General features: G+C 41.9%; 1 protein-coding gene across 8 annotated transcripts in view; it reads left to right on the forward strand.

Moving 5' to 3' along the window:
- The window catches only part of TMTC1 (transmembrane O-mannosyltransferase targeting cadherins 1), a 214,191-nt gene that overhangs the window by 141,060 nt on the left and 50,088 nt on the right, over nucleotides 1-23,043 (forward strand). For 7 of the 8 annotated variants that reach the window (XM_050918180.1, XM_050918178.1, XM_050918179.1 and 4 more), the window contains one exon: nucleotides 5,445-5,558. The exons of the other annotated variant lie outside the window; for it this stretch is intronic. In XM_050918180.1, the coding sequence (XP_050774137.1) occupies nucleotides 5,445-5,558 (114 nt within the window). The remainder of the gene's footprint in view (nucleotides 1-5,444; nucleotides 5,559-23,043) is intronic. 8 annotated transcript variants of the gene reach the window in all.

Here is a 23,043-nt window from a genome sequence, read left to right on the forward strand (position 1 = left end):
ATTGTTTGTTTGGTGTTCATAAAATCACCTGGTAGCAACTGCACATGAGATGGATTCAAGAGATATTGTTGACTGGATAGACAGATTTTCCCCGCACCCTCTTTCTGAAAAACAAAGAACTCCTGGACTATTTCATATGCAGAATTAATGAGCTGAATTCATTTCTAGTTTAACTAGTTTGAACTTATTGGGGTTACATTAGCATTGAGACATCTATTCCTGCCTGACAGCCTTCCAGTTTGTAATATTTGCTCATAGAACACATGCACCATCCTATCAGTGTGGCTTCAGCAGCCCAATGACTTGTGGTTTATATACTCGCTCTTCAAAACTGCACTGTTCCAATCTACTGAGTAGACTGTGGTGCACATGCTCCTGGCATCTGCACCCCTTTGAGTGGAAATTCAAACATGAGTTTCAACTTTTCTTTCATTGTGATCATGAGTATGACCCTATGTGCAGAGATGGCTGGTCCTGGAGAGACACTGTCAACCTTGATTTGGGTGCCAAAGCAGATCTACCATTGGCAGCATTTGGAAGAGGTAAAGAAAACCAGAAGAACATAAGATAATGGGGACCTGGCCCCCTACCACCTTATTCTCAAAGAAAATGCTGTTTTAGTAGTCTGAGAAGGTGGAAGATCAAGTCTCCTGCTTCCTAAATTCTTGTGATTTATGTTGCCTCTTTCCCTTGCTCTCAGTGGCATAGGGAGCAGACTTAGTGCCTCTTCCTCCCTATTGAACCTGCAGGCCAGCATGAGCAAGCCCTAAGGCAAGTAGGTTTGAGACAACAAACGCTCCGTCCCTGCTTCCTGCCAGAACTCCTCTGTCATCTCCCTTCATGCTGTGGGTGGCCATCTTATGGATGTGGGGGCTACTCTGGGGCTGGAGGTGTTTGATACGTGCTCCCTGGGGTGCTGGAGGGATATCTTTGTGCTGAGGCTTGGTGAGCAGGGGCACACAGTAGCATTAATAGGGAATGGGACTCTGGGATAAGAGTTCAGATTGGGCTTTTAGGAAGCAGGCACTGGGAGGGACGTGAGAAAGGTGCATTGACAGGAAAATTCTGTCCTAGGAGAAAGCGGGGAAAGGACTCTTAACTAGGGTGGGTGAAGGGGGAGACTGTGGCTGGCAGAGCCCTCTGGGAACGGACCACAGGGGAGCTTCCCAGCACATAGCTCTTAAATACCCCCTTTCTTGCACACAGCCCCTGGCTACCCTATCTGCGCCCTGAGCTACCCCTTGCCTGCACATAGACCCAGCAACCTGCCTTCCCTGCACCTTGAGCTACCCCTCTGCCAGCACACGGCCCCTAGCCATCCCCTCCTTGCACCCTAAGCTGTTTTCAAACTTTTTGAGCTAAGCCCCCCCACCATTGAGTTATAATTTTTGGTTGCACACCACCGCCCCAAAACGCAGACAGGTTGGGTGGCCTGCTGAGGTGAGTCAGGGAGTGGAGTGGCTTTCTCTCTCTGGACCCCACCATGTGGAGTTGGCGCAAACCCCGCTGGCCCCTGCACCCCCACAAATAGAAGTCAGACTACATCTATGCCCAAGGCCCCTGTCCTGAGTCTCCCTCCCCCCCACTGGACCCTGGAGTTTTTATAGCATGTCGAAGGGGGCCTCAGAGAGAGAAAGGTTGAGAACCCCTGCGCTAGAAAGTGTTTCCACATCATCCACAACTTGGGACAGTGCTTTAAATTGCAAGTCTACCCTGAAAAGCATCTATGTAAAAATGGCACTTTTTTTTTTACAAGCAAATTTTTGTCCTGAATCATTGATTTAAATCTTTAAATCACTTTAGTCAGGTAAAAAAGAGGAAGAAGGACAAAGCAATTCCTACGTTTTACTCCTGTTAATTCTGCAAAGAGTGAGTTGGCTTCTGTTCCGTTTGTGCATCATCAATTGCATGTTTTAAGTTCCAAGCATTTACGCTTGTGAAAATCAATGGGCTAGATCTGCACATGTGTCACTGAGGGAATAATTGGCCTGGAGATCCTTTATGAGTGGTGATGATTCACAAAGCAGAAAGAACATAGCACAGCTTGCCTCCCAAAGCCCAGGTTGGGTATGCAGGACTGATAGTAGAAAATCTTTTTGCTTATAAACTGAGCACAATTGATGTGGGCATCACTGAAAAGCATTAAAATGGTGCCCCAGAGAGACTGACTTGTAAGAATAGAACTTGTGCTTTAGGACACAATGGAGGGTACTGAGAGGAGGTTGTTTCCAAGCATTGGCCAAGTAGGATTTGCCTAACGATAATATTTGAAGTTGAGAGTGCTACTGGTAGTTAACAGGATGTTGTATCCCACCAAGATGACTTAAAGCTTTATCTCAGAGAGGAAATATGTGCAAAATGGCTTGCATACATTTATCTTTTATTTATGACAGTTAAAGGTACCAGAGTCGTCAGTAAGGAAGAAAATTCTCCTGAGAAGTGATTTTCATGCTCAATGGATCTGTTTCTTTCTGGAGTTGGCTTGGTTACAATAAATTTTGAGACGGGAAGAAAAAAGAGTGTGTGTTTGGAAATGCATATTGGAAAAATGTGTGTGCAGTGGTGAGAGAGGGGCTTGGTGGGAACAGAAATGGAAAAACATTGTGTGCTGCTTTGTTATTTATACTCCACCCTTTCCCACTTGGCTTTGGTTATGAACATGATTGTTTCCTCTTTCAGTTAGAGAACAGTGTCCTGTTCTAATCAAGAACCGTGTTTCAGAAGTGTTATTTATTTACCTAGGCACTCATCCTACAAGTACCTGATGTAGTATCTGTTCTTGAGGCATTTCAGTGAGATTTCAGTGACACTTATACTGTGTCATAAGCATTTGCAGGATCAGCCCATCAGTTTCTATATGAGAAGAATAAATAGGTCAACAAGAATTATTGGCTGAGCACAGAGGAATAAAGAACAAAAAAACAGCACCAATACAAATATCCTTCCTATTCAACACAGAGAGAGAGAGAGAGAGAGAGAGTGTTTATCTAGGGAGGTCTTAATAAATGGAAATACAGTGATTGATTAATTATACTTAAAGGGAAACTGTCAAAAGAAAAATACTATTTAAAAGTGCCTGTCTCATAAAACTGTGGTTCATTAGAATTGAAATATAGACTATCAGGGTTGGAAGGGACCTCAGGAGGTTATCTAATCCAACCTACTGCTCAAAGCAGGACCAATCCCCAGACAGATTTTTACCCTAGTTCCCTAAATGGCCCCTTCAAAGATTGAACTTGCAGTCCTGGGTTTAGCAGGCTAATGCTCAAACTACTGAGCTATCCTTCCCCTTCTCCTCCCATATGTAATGTACTTCTCACCACTGACTCATTTTGTTGTGTTCAGGCCAGGATTAGAATGAGATCAACCACTCATTAGAGTTAGGCCACTGAGTAGCTCTGAGATGGTAACGGTTTTGAGTCACTACCTATGTTTTCACATAAAACATAGTCATTGATGTAATGATACAATTACCATATAAGAATTAATATTCCAGTAATGCCCAGAAAGTTGTAAGTGGGTAGTTAATAGCTCCCAAGGCTAATGGAAATTAACACAGCCATAGCAGTCACACATTACTTTCTGCTGGAGTGCAATATCTTTGTAAAAACTAATATAGAGAATCATTCTCTTAAGAATAGCATCAATTAACTGATTTAGCTCAACAGTTAGTCACAGAATGGCTTGTGCCATAGGGCCTCCTGAAAAATAATTTAGAAATACCTTATGGTTAGGAAACCAAACAAGTAGTCATTTTTAAATCCTGTAGGCAAAGCACAGATCTGTTGCGCTGAGCAATAACTTACGGTGGATAAACCTAGGGAAGGGTTCTCCTTCCTACCATGCATGCACATCCATCTTCCTTTCCTTCTCTCACCTCCACACACACTGGTGTTATACTGCCGCATCCTCATTCCCACCAAGGCCCAATATGTCATCTTCCCTTTCTGATCCAGGCCTCCTATGAGACATCTACATCTGCTCCTCTCCCAGTCCCATCCTGTCCTAATCCCATTATCCTTTAAAGCAATGTGGGTCTCAGAAGTAGCTCTTTAGTCTCTCAGATGGGCCAAGACTTGGCTCCTTCTTTGGAAATTAATGTCATCATGCTGTTAAGATTGGAAAGGAGGAACAAGCCAAAGCCTGGCAGAAAGGCTGGAAATGTGCTGATCTGTGCAATTGCTTACTATAGATAGGAGGGTCTGATCCAGTGGATGGGAAGGAGGAAGCAACAGTGAAACAAGTGTACCTTAACCAAATTGTGTGAAAAGAAATAGGGCTGAGGTTTGAGCCAGTTCTTATTCTTTATGACATGAACAATTCACCCATCTCTACTCCTAATAACGCTTAGAGATCCTCTGGATATCTGGAAGCTGTGTTTCTCTGCTTTATGTAACAACAAGAGAGTGCCTAAGTCTCTAGCTCTTTGTAGGAGAAATGATCTATGATGCATCTTCTGCTATTTTTTTTTAGTGTCCAGCATTATTACAGCATTTCTCTTAGGGCATGTCTCCACTTACCAGGGGATTGAAGCACAGCGATCAATCCACCAGGGATCGATTTAGCAGGCCTAGTTAAGACCTGCTAAATCGACCGTCGATTGCTCACCCGTCAACTCCAGTACTTCACTGGAACAAAAAGCGTAAAGTAAGTCAACAGGAGAGTTTCTCCTGTCAACCCAGTGCAGTGTAGACACCGCAATAAATCGACTTACGGTACATTGGAGTTGGGTAACTTAGGTCGACTTATTCCTGTAGTGTAGACCTAGCCTTTGAGTAGCACAGTTTTGCACTCTCTTATATAAATCTGGTCATCAAACAGCTACTGAGTCATGCATTTTATTGATTTGGTAATGAATGGGTATTTGTGTGTGTTTTTCTTCCTGTGTTCTAAGTGATAATGCCAATAGTCCAGCTCCTTTTCAGCCCCATGTACCCTCCATTCAGTTTTTCTGCTATTTATAAATACCTGTGTAACCTACTGTGCAGTGTGCATCATGCATTCCCCTCTAGTGGCTGATTCAGACAGACTAGCTACCTACTGTCACTTCCAGCTAATGGACTTAAGTCAAGATGTTTAAAAGCAGCTAGTTATTTTGGTGCCTCAGTCTTTGGGTGCCCAACTTGAGAAGCCTTAAAGGGGCCCAATTTTCAAAAGTTGCTAAGTGCCTGCCTTCTGCAAATCAGGCCACTTCAGATGCTATAAATTGGTGCACCTAAAATCACTAGTCATTTTTGAAAATGTAAGCATTAATCCTTCAGCTCCAGCAGCAGAGGTCTTTGGTGCTAGAAACCCCATGCTCAATCCCTGGTGCTAGCCTGTGATGAAGGTGTTGCATCTACTCGTTGATGTCTGTACAAAACTGTGACTGATTTGAAGCTCTGAGTCCAAGGGGACCTGTCTTATCAGTTAACCTCTTTCTATTTTTTGTTTCTCATTTGTAGCTCAGGTGTGCAGACTCTGCCCCATAATGCCAAGGTGCACTACAACTATGCCAATTTTCTGAAAGACCAGGGTCGTAACAGTGAAGCCATCTATCACTACAAAACTGCCCTCAAGTAAGTTCCTTGAAACACCTATTAAGACTGTTTCCTCTTCTGGCACATGAAGTGTTCTGTTTTCTCTTTTCCTAACAATAGACAGCTCCCTGATAGCAGTTATAGCTTAACTTGAAAGCTCTTTGGCTTAGTGTTTCTCTGTCATTAAATGAGGTAATTTGGCATCTCTCCCACTGTGTGTGTGTTAGTTAAGTATGTGGCATTCAAAAGTTTCCATAGCTACACATTGAGCAGTGAGGTGTCATTTATTCGGCTGAATATACACTGGTAAATGGGAGGGAGTTGCCAGAGCTGTATTTGCAGGTGCTCAGGCCATTTATATTAATAAATTATTAATTGTGCATGTATGAAAAATATCAAGTCTGTAACCAGCAAGGTAGAGTAGTGATAATACTTATACAAAGTTTTACATCTTCAAAGCACCATACAAACACTCACTATTAATTTATCCTCAGAACATCCTAGCCTGATAGGTGGATAAATAGTATTATCCCCATTTTACAGATGGAGAAACTAAAACAGCAAGGTGAGTTGACTTGGCCAAAGCCACATAGTAAGTTTGTATCAGAGCCAGGATTATAACCCATGGCCTTGTGACGCCCAATCCAACACTTACTCCTACAGACCACGCTGCCCCTCAGTGTGGGTGCAGCAGCACAGCAGCATTGTGGTTTAGGTTGCATCCTGAGTTCTGTTTCAAGATTGAGCTTTCTAAGTCCTCTAAAACTGGCATGCTTGATCAGATTCCTTTGAAATATGGTGTGCCTCAGCATCATGGCCGGGTCATGGGTGTCCAGACCTAGTAGTCAGAGCCAGACTCTGCAGTCACAAGACAGGAGTCAGGTGGGTCAAGATACCAGGAGGTTAGAAGTAGGAGACAAACTGGAGATCACGACAAGTCAGATGCCAGAAGTGAAGCCGGAGCAGATAGCAGGACTTGGGGAGGGAGCAGAAGGCACACCGAGCAACATGGAGCCCAGCTATTCAGACAGCTTCCTGTTCCTGCTGCCGGCTTAAGTAGGGCCAGCAGGCCAATCGGCTGCTGTGGGATTCCACCAGTTGGACCTCACTGTTGTTAGTGCTCTAAAATCTGAATGGTTACTTGGATTGCTTGGAAATTTGTTGTGCCCCGTGGAGGCCTGGGGCAGTGTTCTTGATCCAAATTTGAGGTCAATTGATCAATGGGTTCCTGAATTTCAGAACTCCCCAAAACAATTCCTTTCTGTTGCCTTGTGCAGCCTGGCCCCACAGCTCAATGAACAGGCACCCTTGCAACATGTAGCCTCCTTATGAGTTGTAGAAATGGAGAAGGGGAGCCTGTCCTAGAGAAACGAACACAAGAAAAAGAACAACAATAAAAGACTGAGAGAAAAACAGAAAGCAAAAGCCAAAAGTATAAAAAAAAAATCAAAATCACACCAGAGAGGAAAGAGACAGACAGAAAAAGAGAAAAGTTGGACAGAAAAAAGGGACAGAAGAAAGGCATGTAGGACATAGTTTGATGCAAGGGAACATGTGCATATAGGGGTATCATCCCTTGCAAACTAGGGCTTCTGACAGAAAAATGGCTGGGAACTTTTTCTTATTGATCTGCAGCTTGCTTTTACCTAAATGTGGGGGAGGGACAAAATTACCTCAGTCCAATTAGACTGCGTCTGTGCTAATGCCCTCTGACCAACTAAGGAATAATATTGATGGCTCTGAAACGGAGCCCCACCAGTCATGATTAGCTGAAAGGATGGTGTTTGCTGCTACCCACCATGTCTGGAAAATGGATGTGAAAGGCATTGGACAACATTTTGGCTATGAACAGGGATACTGAGGACATCACAGGTTTGGTTTTGTTTTTTTTTAAAGTATTAGCAAACACTACCCATCTCTAAAAGTGAGCTTACTAGTACCCACGGTTGCTTAGCCACTCCCTCCTGCCCATGTTGATGCTGCCGCTAGTGCAGGCATCTGCTTGTGTGATACTCAGAGTTTATAGTATTTGCTGACTAGATTTTTCTCAGCTGTGTCTCTAGCTCAGCAGCACCCATTTATCATAATTATGGTGCTGTCTTCTGCGCTGCAGTATTTCAATTATACAGGAGGCTATTTTAGAATTGATTGCAGGCCATGTTTATTAAACTTTATTAGATATGTATCCTGTGATGATGATGATATCTGTAGTGTTTGTGCCATGTAAAAGACTGGATTTTCAAAGGAGCTGGGTAGCTTCAGCTCCCTTTGACTTCAGTGGGAGCTGGGGTCGCTTGGCACCTTAGAAAATCAAGCTGCAGGTATTCATCCTGAGGAGTTAACATTCTAATCCTGGTAAATAAGATACATAGGGAAACAAGTGTTGTCTAGTGCTTGGAGCTCAAACTAAGAGTAGGCTCTCATAGGTTCTGCTTCTGATTTTGCCACTGACTAGAGATGTGACCTTGATCAAATCATTTAATCTCTCTGTGCCTCAGGTTTCCACATCTGTAAAATGGGGATATTAATATTTATCTATATAGTACCACTCCTACTCCACTTCTCTGTCCATCTTCTCTCTTCTCCTAGCTCTTTTTCCTCCGTGTTGTCTCTTCTGCCCCAGCACCCACTCCCTGACTGTATGTCACAGAATGTTGGGGCCTATATACTAAAATATAAAGCAGTGTAGGTACAAAATTGTAAATCTACTTCCACCAAGAATGCCATACTCTAAATTCTGCACAATCACTCCCAGTTGTGAAAAGTCCTGCAACAGTAGGTAGGTCTTGCACCATGTATTGAAATTCAACAAATTCCAGCTCTGTTGAACCAGTGGAAAAGGTAAGTAAATGACATGGTGATGGATGCAGTATAGGATCCTAGATATATGCCATAGATACATGTAAATTCCAGCGCCAGGCTTCCTCTAGTGAGTATTACCTGCTCCCCAAGGTTCCTGATCCCAGCTATGGCACCAGCACTTTCTCGCAATGTGACTGTAATACTAATGATATTGGGGCGAATTCTCTGTTGGTTTAAGTTATTGGAGTCCCATGGAGGCCAATGAATTTCTTACAATTGACATTGGCAGAGAATTTGGACCATTAATGTTCTGTTTGGCAATCTAGTGGTAATCCACTGTCCTGCCACGTATGGATCTAAATTTATCTACTGATCTTTTATCCCTGTGGGACCACTGTACTCAGAAAGTATTGGTAATTTACACCACTTTAAAATAATCTCCTTTAAGAGCAACATTGAGGGGTTCAGAAAGGAGCCTCATTGAACCATCCTCCACTAAAAGGGAAGATTGCTGTACCACAGAGTGTGTGAAAGTGGGGTAAAGGAAGCTTAAGTGGAAGAATTAGAGAGACTATCATGGGACTTCAGTGACACTCCCAAAATGACAGAGGAGACTAGTGGTAGCACAGAAGGCTGCCATATAAAGAGTGAGAGATCAGCAATCATGGTCCCTTCCTCCTGTGTTAGCGATGGTGGGGAGCACTGCAAAGGTCATGTATGCAGTTGTTTGGAGGTAGGAAAAGGAGAGCCTCACCTCTCTGTACAGCAGCTCCTTTGTGTAAGGAGCAGTGTTGGTGGCCCATTGATCATTTTAGCTTGCTTTCAAAGTTTTATGGCAAATTGTAATTGATGTAGTTTTTGTTGCATTTTTAATGACTATGAGATTAAGTATAAAAAATTGCTAAACAAAAATTATCATGATGTCACAGTGTACTTGGATATCTTAACTACTCATAACATTACTATTAATAATAATAATAAAACCTGGCACTTACAACACCTTTCAGCCAATGTCTAATTGCTGTGCAACCATTTAGTTAAGTACCATAATACCCCTGTGAGGTAAGTAATATTATAACTGTTATACAGATGAGTAGATTGAAGGGCACCTGGGTCACACAGTAAATTGATGACAGTCAGGACTAAATCTCAGGAATCCTAGCTCTCAGTGCTTTAACCATTTGTTTACATTCCTATTATTCCCAGGTCCTCAGCTGTCATAAATTGGTGTTGCTCCATTGATTTTAAATGCAACTAATCAATGACCCAGAAGAATATATTTTCCGATAATATATTTGCAGAACAATATGTTTCCAAAGGACAGAAGTTCCAGTGATCACCTCTTAAAATGAATGTTTGTTTGAAGTGGTTGCAGATCACCCTTTAGAAAACTCATTAAGCACTTGGTGTGGAGGACCCAATCATGAAATGTTCTGGTTTATCTTGGCCTTGTGAATTAGTGTGTAGCCTAATTATATACAGTGCTATGGCTGGGGAACATGAAAACTGAGACCTAATGTAAAAATGTAGAGGAACATGATCATTTTAGAAAAAAGCTTAACTCTGTCTGTGCATAAGTGTGCAAAAGTCTCTCCTTTATGTCAGGTTTGGAAATGAACATTCAGTCTAACCTGGAAGCACAGTCCTTTGGGGATGCAAACTAAAATATGTATAAACCAGATTTCATGAATAGTTGGCATTCTGGAATTGTAGTAATGGGTTATAATAAACCTTTTAGCTGAACTGCAATGGAACAATAAACACATCACTGTAATCGGCCTCTTCGGTAGTTTCTCTGTCATGCTGTAGTGGCCCTAGAAGAAACTTGTTGCTTCACAAAATAAAAAAAATTAAGGTAATAAAAATGCTATATGGTAATAGAGTAGAGAAATTTATATCCTAAGGATAGTCTAAAGACTTGCTGCTGTTGCAGATTGTCTACTTCTGTTAGTTCTGCTTGAGACCCCCTGTTGACAGAGATCAAAAAATATTAGTCTTACATGAAATAAATCTTGTCTTATCACCTGCGTGAGAGAGAGAGAATATCAGGACACTCAATTTCATGCTGACCTTATGAATATTTACGGTGTGCTAATGAATATTTCTTGTTGTTGATCGCTGTTGAATTTTGATGTTTTTCCATTCTTCCTAAGCCTTGTGTTGCTCAGGAGACCTTTTTATTATTCATCAGGCATTAATGTAAGCTGATGTGCATGGATGAATATAGCAGAGTTTTAAAAATCAATTCCAGCAAAGTGGTATTATCACTTTAATATGCATTCTGGCAACAAAGGAAAAAATGCAAACTTGAAAAATTGTGGTGATTCAAAACTAAATTTTCAAAGTGGCCTCATCCCATCCTCTGTATTTCCAGGGCTAAAATTGTGGACACAAGTTTTTAGGCATGAAGTTTTTCTTGGCTGAATTTTGCCTCCCCTGAATCTTCAGTTTGTGTGTATCGACACATTTGTGTTAAGGAATTATGTAATTAGAGGCTTTGCTCCATTTAGTTGCACAAATTGCATTTTGTGCAGCCCACGCTAAGTTTTGAGGTAGGCAAAAATTTTGGCACCCAAGATTGAACACCAAAAGTTTGGGGCATTCAAATTTGGAGGCTGTCTCTGAAATTTGGTGCTTACTCATTTTTAACAGAGTATATTGTTGTTTTCAAATTAAGTTATAGGCACAGGAGAGAGTTCTCCTTGGGTCAGACATGATACAATGATCTGGAAATGGACAAAAATACTTTATTTATAACTGAATGCATTATTTATAACTGATTTTTGCTGCTGGGTGAATACTCACAAAAATGAAATGGGGGAAGAAAATGGGGAAGGCAGGGGAGGGAAGGACAAAGATGATATTAGCAGGCATAGGGAGTTAGCAGCTCTGTATTGCTTCAGTATGCCTATCTCCCATGGGAAATGTGGACAAAGAAGTGAATTGGTTCCTGTTTCCAATCTGAACTTTAATTTTATATATATGTGTGTACGTATATGAAATATATAATACAACATAACAAGGGTGGCCAAACTTACTAGCCCTCCAAGCCGCATCTGACAATCTTCAGAAGTTTGAGAGCCAGGGCACACCTGCCTGTTTCCAATCTGAACTTTAATTTTATATATATGTGTGTACGTATATGAAATATATAATACAACATAACAAGGGTGGCCAAACTTACTAGCCCTCCAAGCTGCATCTGACAATCTTCAGAAGTTTGAGAGCCAGGGCACACCTGCCAGGGGCCAGGGCTCAGGGCGTCAGCCCCGCGGGAGGCACCTGATGGGGCTTGGGGCTTTAGCCCAGCTCCTGCCGAAGCCCTGAAACCCCCCTCTCCACTGGGCAAATGCCCTTGCCCCACTGCCCTGCTGAAGGGCAGAGGTCCTGAGCCCCCCCCCTCCAGTCTGATAGGAGGGGAATGGGGAGGGGCGGGGGGGACTCCGCGAGCCACAGTTTGGCCACCCCTGCAATATAAAGTATTCATATCTAAATACATATAGTGTGTTTGTGTGTGTATGCATGTATGTATACAATAATTATTTTTGTCCATTTGCAGATCATTGTACGGTCTCTGACCCAGAGATAAAACTCTCTCCTGTGTCTATAACTTAATTTGAAAACAAATATATACACAGCAGAACATCAGAGTTACAGACCCCTTGGGAATGGAGGTTGTTCATAACTCTGAATAAAGCACAGTTCGGACTCCAGATCCAGAAGCTGACACGCCAGGCCATGCGTCAGTAGCAGCTGAGCTGCTCCCTATTCAGCCCTGGCATGAGTTTGCAAGCTTGTCCCTCTCCTGGGAGGGGTGTGTGTGTATACATAAATGTAAAATGGGGAATATACACACATACACATATGTAGTGTGTGTGTGAGAGAGAGAGAGTCAGACAGCCCATTTGGGCTTTCTTTTCTGACCTCCTCCCACCAAGTGGAGCACCTAGGGAACATCTGGAGAGCAAAGAGGACTCCTGAGGCAGTTGTCCCATAGGCCTTCAGGAGAACGTCTGCCCCGGAGGGGGGAGTTCCCAGTGGAGGAAGAGCTAGGAGGCAAACAGGTTGGTTTACTGGTTGGAAATACTAGTATTGCAGGGGAGGAAGAATCTGGGTGTTGCAGAACACAAGTGCAGTCATTTAGGGCTTCAGTCACATAATGGAAGCTGGAAGTTTCAGTGGAAATACTGACTTGCATTACTATAACATGTCATGAGATCTTAAGGAGAAAAGCTCAAACAACGGAGGCCAAGGCATATGTGCCGTAGCCACATTTCCTGCTACCCCATGTTGAGAAAAAGCTGCGCCATAACATCATTTGTGATGGCTTGGACATTCACCAGTCACACCACTCTGTTCCCTCCCCTACTTAAAAATAAAACCCTAGGGAGTGTTAACGACCCTGTTTTTTTGCTAAGCTTTCCCACAGTCTTACCCACTGACTTTTTATATATTTTAAATCAACAGTATCTGGGGTTGTTTAAACAGTGTTTAAATTGCACTCTCTGTGTATTAAAACAACATCTTGTTCACATGACCTTTTATTTTAAATATAATATGTATATAGAAGAACTCCTTTCAGCACAAACTGCAGGTGGCCTGGAACACCAGCTGCGCTTTATTTTTGGAATGATTTACACTACCAACACCATTTGTTAGCTTGTTTTTATGAGTTAGAATTTACACTGCTACCCTGTTATAGCATGGTTGCGTTCACTCCTGATGCTTTGAATGTCCTTATGACATCCAGAGTAGTCACTTGTGGTGATCCTTGTAGTTTGGAGTTTGATGAAGCCATATTTGGAAAGAATAAACTAATAGACTGCATTAGTAAATGTAGATAACATGAGATGATTGCTGAGTGATGTAATAACATTTGCTGCCTGAAAAGGATGCCTGATAAAAACCTGAACCCTAGACTTAACGGATGTCATAATAAAGTGCAATGGAGTATTAGGCATATTGCTTTAATCAAGGGAGTTTATTTTAAAATGTATTTTGTGGAAAGCATGCAATACAGTATATTCCACCCCCACAGTCTTGCTCTGCTTCATACTGGCCAAGTAGCAAGCAAGGCCAAAGTTTTATTTATTCAAAACAAAGGGATATACATGGGACCATGAACAACAACACAAAAGATCTTTCTGCAGGGCAGAAGAGGATATGTAGCATTCCAAACACCTCTACTATGGCAAGGCCCCACCTGGTACAGGAATGGCCTGTTGCCTTGTGGCAGTGCAGTAAAAACTAAAATGTCACTGCTCTGTTGATTTTATTTTCAGTGGAGTAAACATCTCTACATATTAAGACTCGGTGCTTAAAGACCATTCCATTCTCCTAGCGTTATTATAAAACAGTCTCTCTCTCTCTCTCTCTCTCTCTCTGTGCAATAATTTGATTTTAAATACAAGGTGCAGGCAATGGGAAAGAAGAGAATCATTGAAATGTGGGGCTGAAAGGGACCTCAAGAGGTCATCTAGTCCATGCCCCTGCTGTGAGGCATGATCAAGTATACCTAGACCATCCCTGACAGTGATGATGGATTCCACAACCTCCCTTGGAAACCTGTTCCAGTATTTAACTATCCTTGTGGTTAGAAAGTTTTTTCCTAAATCTCCCTTTCTGCAGATTAAGCCAATTGCTTCTTGTCCTATCTAGTTAGATATAGAAAACAATTGAACCCCATTGTGTTTATGACAACACATATCATATTAGAAGACTGTTATCAGGTCCTCCTTCTGTCATCGTTTTTCAAGACTAATGTCCAGGTTTTTTAACCTTCCCTCATAGGTCAGATTTTCTAAACCTTTCACCATTTTTGTTGCTCTCTTCTGGACTGTCTCCAATTTATCCACATCTTTCTTAAAGTGTGGTGCCCAGAACTAGAGAGAGTACTCCAGCTCTGGCCTCATCAGTGCTGAATAGAGTGGGACAGTTGCCTCCCAGGGCATAGATGAGACACTCCTGTTAATGCACCTTAGAATGATAGCCTTTTTTGCAACTGGATCACATTGTTGGCTCATATTCAATTTCTGATCCACTATAGCCCCCACATCATTTTCAGAAGCAATACAGCTTTGTCAGTTATTCCCCATTTTGTATTTGTGCATTTGATTTTTTTTCTTCCCACATGTAGTAGTTTGCACTTGTCTTTATTGAATTTCATCTTGTTGAGTTCAGACCAATTCTCCAATTTATTAAGGTCCTTTTGAATTCTAATCCTGTCCTCCAAAATGCTTACAACACCTCTCAGGTTGGTGGTGTTGACAGATTTTTGTAAGCATACGCTTCACTCCATTATCCGAGTTATTAATTAGTGCTGGACTCAAGATAGACCCCTGCGGGCCCCACTGGGTATGTCCCCCCATCTTGAAAGCGAACCATTGATAACTATTATTTCAGTATGGTCTTTTAATCTGTTGTAAGTTATTTCATAATTACTTATAGTAATTTCGTCTGGACCATATTTCCCTAGTTTGCTTATGAGAACGTCATGTGGGACTGTATCAAAAGCCTCACTAAAATTAAGATAAAACACGTCTACAGCTTCCCCATCATACACTAGGCTCAATAAGCCTGTCAAAGAAGGAAATGACGTTGATTTGGCATGATTTGTTTTTGACAAATCTATGTTGGTTATTACTTATCACCCTATTATCCACTAACTGCTTATAAATTGATTGTTTAATAATTTGTTCCAGTATCTTTCTATGTATTGAAATTTGGCTGACTGATTTATAATCCCCCGAGTTCTCTTTGTTCCTCTTTTTAAGGATAGGATGTTTGTCCTTCTCTGGTCCTCTGAAACATCACCTGTTATCCATGAGTTCTTGAAGATTATTGCCAGTGGATAACGATTATTTTGGAGAGACTCACGTTCATTTGTGATTTGGCGTTCATATGCATTTCCCCTGCTCCCCACAACCATATTTCCCCCTCTCAACAAGCCATGAGACTTCTGTGCTTTACCTCATGAAGTTTTTTGGATCACTCCCAGTAACATCTTTGAGTGGGCCACTCCCTCTTCAAAAGTCACTGGGTGGCCATGGCTTCATACTGTATGATCATAGCAGATGTTTGCTTCCTCCAATTCTTACCAAGGCTCCTCTAGGGACAATGGAAGACTTGCTTCCTGTCCAGCTTTTGTCTTGTGAGGACATGGGGTCAGGACTTTCTGAACACTGTTGGCAGTATTAAGCAGATACTTGGCCCAATCAGCAACCCTGGCTATTTCCAGGCTAGAGTTACGCTCTAATGGAGATGTATGTATCATAGAGTAGCCCCAGGGCTGCTCCAACATATTCTAACTTATGCTGAGGGTTGGGGAGGGCCTCGCTCAGCCCCAGAATATGGGAAGGTGCGTAAGTGGCTTACCTTTCTGTCCTCTTCTTTCCTCTTCTGTTCCAGAACTGACTGTAGGCTGACCAGAACAGATAGGCAGGACCACTTTACTGTCAGATCACTTGTCTGTCAAGTTGAACTGATTCTGTCTGTTTATAGGATTCCTACCCCATTGGGTCTGTTTGGTGTAAGAGCTGGACCAGTGCCGGATAGGTTGGATGCCCACACTAACGCCACAGAGATGAAGTGGGTGCAGAATAACTGATAGAATAGGAGTGTGGATGGGACTACACTATGTTCTAACCAAAGTTACAAAAGTGTGCTACAGTCCAAGTCTTTCCAGGACTTCATCACATGAAGTCACATGAGTTTCATAACATGACAGTCATGATTTGGTTGTGTCTACACAGGCAAGATGCAAGGAGCTAGATTTGGAAAACCATTAATGCACTATGGTTAAAGAGAAAGGAGATAGGTTACATACAACAGTTTGTATAATTATCATTTAAATCGGCTGACTGGAGGATAGCTAATGTAAAGCCAATTTTTAAAAAGGCTCCAGAGGTGATCCCGACATTACAGGCTGGTAAACCGAACTTCGGTACCAGGCAAATTGGTTGAAACTATAACAAAGAACAGAATTGTCAGACACATTATTTATCTGACACATTGTCAGATAAACATTATTTGTTGGGGAAGAGTCAACATGATTTTTGTAAAGGGAAATCATGCCTCACCAATCTACTAGAATTCTTTGAGGGGGTCAACAAGCATGTGGATGAGGGTGAGCCAGTGGATTTAGTGTACTTAGTTTTTAAGTAAGCCTTTGACAAGGTCCCTCACCAAAAGCTCTTAAGCAAAGTAAGCTGTCATGGAATAAGAGGGAAATCCTCTCATCTATCAGTAACTGGTTAAAAGACACGGAACAAAGTTTAGAAATAAATGGTCGGTTTTCAGAATGGAGAGAGGTAAATAGTGGCATCCCCCAGGGGTTAGTACTGGGACCAATCCTATTCAACATATTCATAAATGATCTGGAAAAAAAAGGGTAAACAGTGAGATTGCAAAAGTTGCAGATGATACAAAACTACTCAAGATAATTAAGTCCAAAGCAGATTGTGAAGAGTTACAAAGGGATCTCACAAAACTAGGTGACTTGGCAACAAATGATAGATGAAATTCAATGTATATAAATGCAAAGTAATGCATATTGGAAAACATAATCCCAACTATACATATAAAGTGATGGAGTATACCTAGCTGTTACCACTCAAGAAAGAGATCTTGGAGTCGTTGTGAATAGTTCTCTGAAAACATCCACTCAATGTGCAGCGACAGTCAAAAAAGCTAACAGAATGTTGAGAATCATTAGGAAAGAAATAATAAGACAGAAAATATCATATTGCCTCTATATAAATCCATGGTACACTCACATCTTGAATAGTGTGTGCAGATATGGACACCTCATCTCAAAAAAGGTATATTGGAATGGGAAAAGGTACAGAGAAGGGCAACAAAAATGATTAGGAGAATGGAACAGCTTCCATATGAGGAGTGATTAAGAAGACTGGGACTCTTCAGCTTGGAAAAAAAATGACTAAGGGAAGATATGATAGATGTCTATAAAATCGTGACTGGTGTGGAGAAAGTAAATAAGGAAGTGTTATTTACTCTTTCTCATAATACAAGAACTAGGGGTCACCCAATGAAATTAATAGGCAACAGGTTTAAAACAAACAAAAGGAAATATTTCTTCACGCAACACACAGTCAACCTGTGGAACTCTTTGCCAGAGGATGTTGTGAAAGCCAAGACTATAACAGGGTTAAGAAAAGAGCTAGACACATTCATGAAGGACAGGTCCATCAACAGATATTAGCCAAGATGGGCAGGAATGGTGTTCCTAGCCTCTGTTTGCCAGAAGCTGGGAATGGGGCAACAGGGAATGGATCAGTTGATGACCACCTATACTGTTCATTCCTTCTGGGGCACCTGGCATTGGTCACTGTCAGAAGACAGGATACTGGGCTAGATGGATCATTGTTCTGATCCAGTATGGCCGTTCTTATGTTTTGTTGTTTAGTCCCCAATAATTTGGCTATGTAGCTGAGCCTATAACATCCTGCACTTCGTTGTATTTGTATAGTTTTCTTGGATTACATAGTGATACCTAAATTGTTCTCTCTTTGTATTAGGCATATCCTAGCTACACAGCCTTTTGTTAGAGCTCAATTTTTTAGAAGCTTTGTATGGATTCTTCAGAAGCTGGAAATTATCAAAAATGCGTTTTCATTCTTTTAGTGGATTACTTTGTTTAAAAAGGGGGCTAGAAAAAAGTTAAACATGTTCCAAGGATTTTCAGTGAGAAAGTATAATGTGTATGCATTCTTGTCATTTATGTACAAATGAGAGAACCCGAAGAACTATTCTTATTACAGCATGTGCCTAATAGCTCAGCATCACTGGGAACTTAAGACTTTAGCAAATTAGTTTTTATTTTTAGCCTAAATACTGTTTGACATAAAATCCTTCTTTTTTTATCTCCTCTATACTCAGTCTGCAAGTTCTTTTTCCCCAGCAGGTTCTTAGAATGTCATGAAAATTCATAAAGTGAAATGGGGTTTAGTGTAGTACAAACTTGTTTGTGTAATTTAATGCTCTTGGATATGCTTTTCATGGATGCCAAGCTGAAGAATCATGCTGCTCCTGCCTACTTTAGATTGCATATATTTTGCTTCTCTGTTCTTCTCTTTTCTTTATGTTGGGGAAAACGTTCCCCGGGATATTGGGTTGCAGTATGGCTGTTCTGTGCTGGCTGCTGGCAGGCTCTGCCAATAAACGTGGCATAGCCAGACATGAAAAGATCACTCCAGGAAAAGAAGAATTTTCTGGTGGCATAAAAAAATATGAAAAATCGGGATTGGGTTGGGGGGGGGTAATAGGAGCCTGTATAAGAAAAAGACCCAAAAATCGGGACTGTCCTTATAAAATTGGGACATCTGGTCACCCTGTCTGGCTATCATGTTGGCACTTTATTAAATTTAACACAACAGCACATAGAAATCCCAACTGCTATCAGAATTCCATTGTGTTGGACACTGTACAATACACAGACAATCCCTACTCTGAAGAGCTTGAACTCTACATAGAGAGACAAAAGGTGGGAGAAAGATGAGCAGCCAAGACAAAGCGTAATGACTTATCCAAGGTCACACAAGAAACCTGTGGCAGTTGAACAGAGATCTGCAGTGACTGAGTTCAGTTCCTTACCTACAGAGCCTTTTTCCCTTACAACTGCTGGTGGCTGCTGTAATTTACACCTGAGAATGGACCAGTGAGTGGCTTAGGATCAGGCAAGCAGACAGGCCACCTTTGCACACACGGCTGCTGGGCTGGGCTGGCCTGTGTGCTGCTTGGCTGCAGCCAAGGATCTGACAGATTTAATACATCCACTGAAAAGGACTATGGCTGGAATTTCCAAATGAGCCTAAGTGTGTTAGACACCCAGCTAAGAATAATCTCCAGTAGGGGTTGCATGCCTAATTCCCTTAGGCTCCTTTAAGAATACTGGTCTGCAGTGATTTTTTTTTTAAACTGGAAGGAACTAGATTTGGAAAACCATTAATGCACTGTGGTTAAAGAGACAGAAGATACCTTTGAATATTTCAATATATGCCTTTGTCCTTTACAAAAGTATTAAAATGTTCCTAGAAGACAAATTTGGAAAAGATCCTGATCCTGTGAGTTGCAAATCTCTGTGCCCATGGGACACAATCTGTTGGGTTGAGACCATACTGGTGTTAGGTCATACTTAAGGCTACGATTTAGTCATTGAGGTTGTGGAAGCCATGGAATCCATGCCTTCCAGTGACCTCTGTGATTTCAGCCTGCGGAGGTCAGGAGCTGCAGGTTCCCCCCACTGCCAGCAGGGGCTCGGAGCTGTCAGGTATCCCCCCCACTTCTGGTGGACCCACAGCTCCCGGCACCTCAGGTCAGAGGGGGCACCACACCACACAACTCCCAGGGACCATGGGAAGACCCAGCAGTTCCTGGCCCTTATGGCTGGTGGGGGACCTCTGGAGCTGCAGGCAGCAGGGGCCCCTGCATCTCCCAGCTGTGGGTGGCAGGGGACCCTGGAGCACCAACACCCAAACCGTGATGGGGGCTCCCGGAGCTCCTAGTCACCCTGCATTTGCCCCACTGCAGGCTGTGTGGGAACCTGCAGATCCCCATTTTGTCACAGATATTTTTAGTAAAACTCATGGACAGGTCATGACTTCCATTAATTTTTCTTTATTGCCCACAACATGTCTGTGACTTTTACTAAAAATATTTGTGACAAAATCTTAGCCTTAGTCATACAGCATCATCTTGCCAGAGCAGGATTGTTCCATGTAGTACCCTTGCTCCTCAGATTTTATTCAATATAGTTTTAAATCAATCTATCACACAGTTTTAATAAGAAATTACTTAGGTGCATGGAAGTGAATGTGATGTAATAGAATCGGTTTGAAATAAAACGCTGGTGTGTATATAAATGTGTAATGTAAAAATTTGGCATGACTGATATGTTAATGTATCATTCTTACTTTTGTTGGCACAATGATGTCAATAAAATATTAAGGTGAGTATAGGGAGGAGGGGGGAAGCATGTCTAAAAAGACTTGCCATCCTCCCAGCAAATGTTTTTGCTTATTTAACTAGGGCCTGATTCTACCACACCAAAGCACATTGAAGTCAGTGGTACTCCCTCCATTCTTACTTGTGCTGAGTGTTGAATTCAAGGAGGTTATGTGTGGATTGGAAGAATCCAGTCCAGTGAACTGGGAGAGAAGATACAAAGTGACATCCTGCAAATCTAAGACATGACCTGCTACCGGCTGTCCCTTAAACTCTGCCTCAGTTTTCCTATCCGTAAAATAAGGGTAATAATACTTAGTTACCTCGCAAGGGTATTGTGGTGATCCATTAATCATGGCTGGTTTGAAGATGTAAAGTTCAAGTTTTTACTAAGTTCCATAGTCAAAAGGAGCATATAAAACAAGGCAACCCAGAATTAGTCAGTGAAATTGTTGCTGATTTCTCCCACTGCCTATCATGATAAATGGCTGAATCTGAAATCCACTGAAATATTTTTTGTGACAACACAAATAGGCTTCACACAGTCACTAGTGCTCTAGAGCAGTGGTGGGCAACCTGCAGCCCGTGGGTAATCCACTGGCGGGCCATGAGACAATGTTTACATTGACCATCCACAGGCATGGCCGCCCGCATCTCCCAGTGGCCACGGTTTGCTGTTCCCAGCCAATGGGAGCTGCGGGAAGTGGTGGCCAGCACGTCCCTGTGACCCACGCTGCTTTCCGCAATGTAAACATTGTCTCACAGTCCACCAGCGGATTTGATGGGCTGCAGGTTGCCCACCACTGCCCTAGAGTCACCTGTAGACTCATCAGGTCCATGTCGGCCAACAATTTGAAATGTTTTCAAGAAATATTTTTTGTAAATAAGTTGGTAAATGGAAAAGCACTAGGACTCCAGGTGCCCCAGAGGGTTTTCTGTGAACTCAATTGAATTTTATCTTGCGGGTGGGGGGGAAGTTAGGAGGAAGGAAAGGGTGGAACCCAGGTTCTCCACAGGGCTATTAGCAGGTGCTTCTGAAGAAAGCTGAGATGGCCAGCAGGGAGATATGGCTAGAGTTGCAGCTGAAAGACACTTAACGAAGTAGTTGGAACCACTGATCACCTGGAAAAGGCACTGCAGTCCCCTATTGCAACAGCCTTGCAGGCCAGGGCATTGTTTGAAACTGAAATGATCTTAGACTCTGATCTCCTATGACAAGTCTTTGTCATACTTGAGGCCACTGGCAGCTGTGAGATCATTGAGTCCCTTGTGCTTCCGTCTTACCATTCCCCTAGCTGCCCTTAAATCATTGTCTGTTTCCTTGGGCAATTGTGAATAGTCACATTTCCTTTTGTTTTCTGTCCTTTCAGGCTTATGGTCCTGGAAAAATATAAAGAACTCAGTAAAAGCGGGTAGGGAGTTGTCAAGCTAATGCCCTTTCCCCCTTTAATACTTTTGGTGCCAGATCAAGAGCCCGTTAAATGCAGTACCATGAACAGGACTTGTCATTTGTTTAACTGGTTTCCCAATATTTGAATTAAAAGTTAAATTAAAATTCTTGGTGGATTATAGATTGTATCTATGATAACATTCCATTTTCCCCCATTCCCTGTCAGAACTGCCTTTTACCACAGAAATAAGTGAGCCACTGAACAGCTTTTACTAATATCCTATGTAATAACTACATGAAATCAAAATTAAACGGTCATTGGTATTTAAAGATTGAAAATCTGTTTGCATTTTATGCTCTGCGTCTTCTGTGTGAAAGTAGAAATCTCTTGTCTGGGCCAGTCAATGAGGCTTTTGTTCGACTGTATTAGAGGGAATATTGCTAGCCTAAAAGAACTGGAGGATAATTACTAACAGGAGTTTTATGTAGTGTATACCTGTAATAGTTAAAGGCACGGCTGCTTAAATTTATTCCGACAATTGCAGCAACAGTACTGGAGGAGCTATCTGAATTATTCATTTTTCCACGAGAAAACATCCTACTTGTTTTTTCTTCAGAAATCAAAGTCCAACCTTATTTAAAGAATACTTTTATGGGGAAGGTTTTAAGTGAATTTTGTTGTTTCAGGACTTCTGCTGTAATTACCAACGAAAGCAGGTTCTCAAAGAAAATACTTAGGGTTTCTAAAAGAAAGGGAAAATTGATTTTTCACATGAGCTGCTTGTTGTAGGGGGAAGTTTAATGAAATTCAGCTTTCTTTCATAAATAATGCAGCACTTGCATTTGATTATGTGAAGCCTAGAGGAATTTCTGCCTAATCAGATACATCGCAAGAGGAATGTTGCCTGCAGACTGTTACCATTACAGATGACATGTGAGTGAAGGGGTCCATCCAGATGGAACACTCCGTTTCATAAAAGAAGCTATAGGACAGTGTGTAAATTTGGACAGTTGACTCTCTGCATCTCAAACTGCGATAGTTATTTATAAAACAAAGTCTGCGTTCTGTGCATTATTAGTACTACTACTGGAGCACTGAGAGGCCCCAACTGAGAGTAGGCACCATACAACCATTGTAGACCTTGTATAAACACCTGGGACGAGAAAGCCCTGGCTGGGACGAGAAAGCCCCTGCCATAAAGAACTTACATTCTAAACGAGACAGACAAAGGGTGACACTGGGCTACATTTTGAAAATCTTCTTTTTTAAGAAATGCAGAATGTGCAGGTGTGTCAGTTTAATTTAAAAAAACAACACCCCAACCTAGAACCCTTTTGTACATGCAAATGATTTGCAAACTTTGTGGGAAT

The sequence above is a fragment of the Gopherus flavomarginatus genome, chromosome 1, assembly GCF_025201925.1.
Source record: "Gopherus flavomarginatus isolate rGopFla2 chromosome 1, rGopFla2.mat.asm, whole genome shotgun sequence".
NCBI lineage: Eukaryota > Metazoa > Chordata > Testudines > Testudinidae > Gopherus > Gopherus flavomarginatus.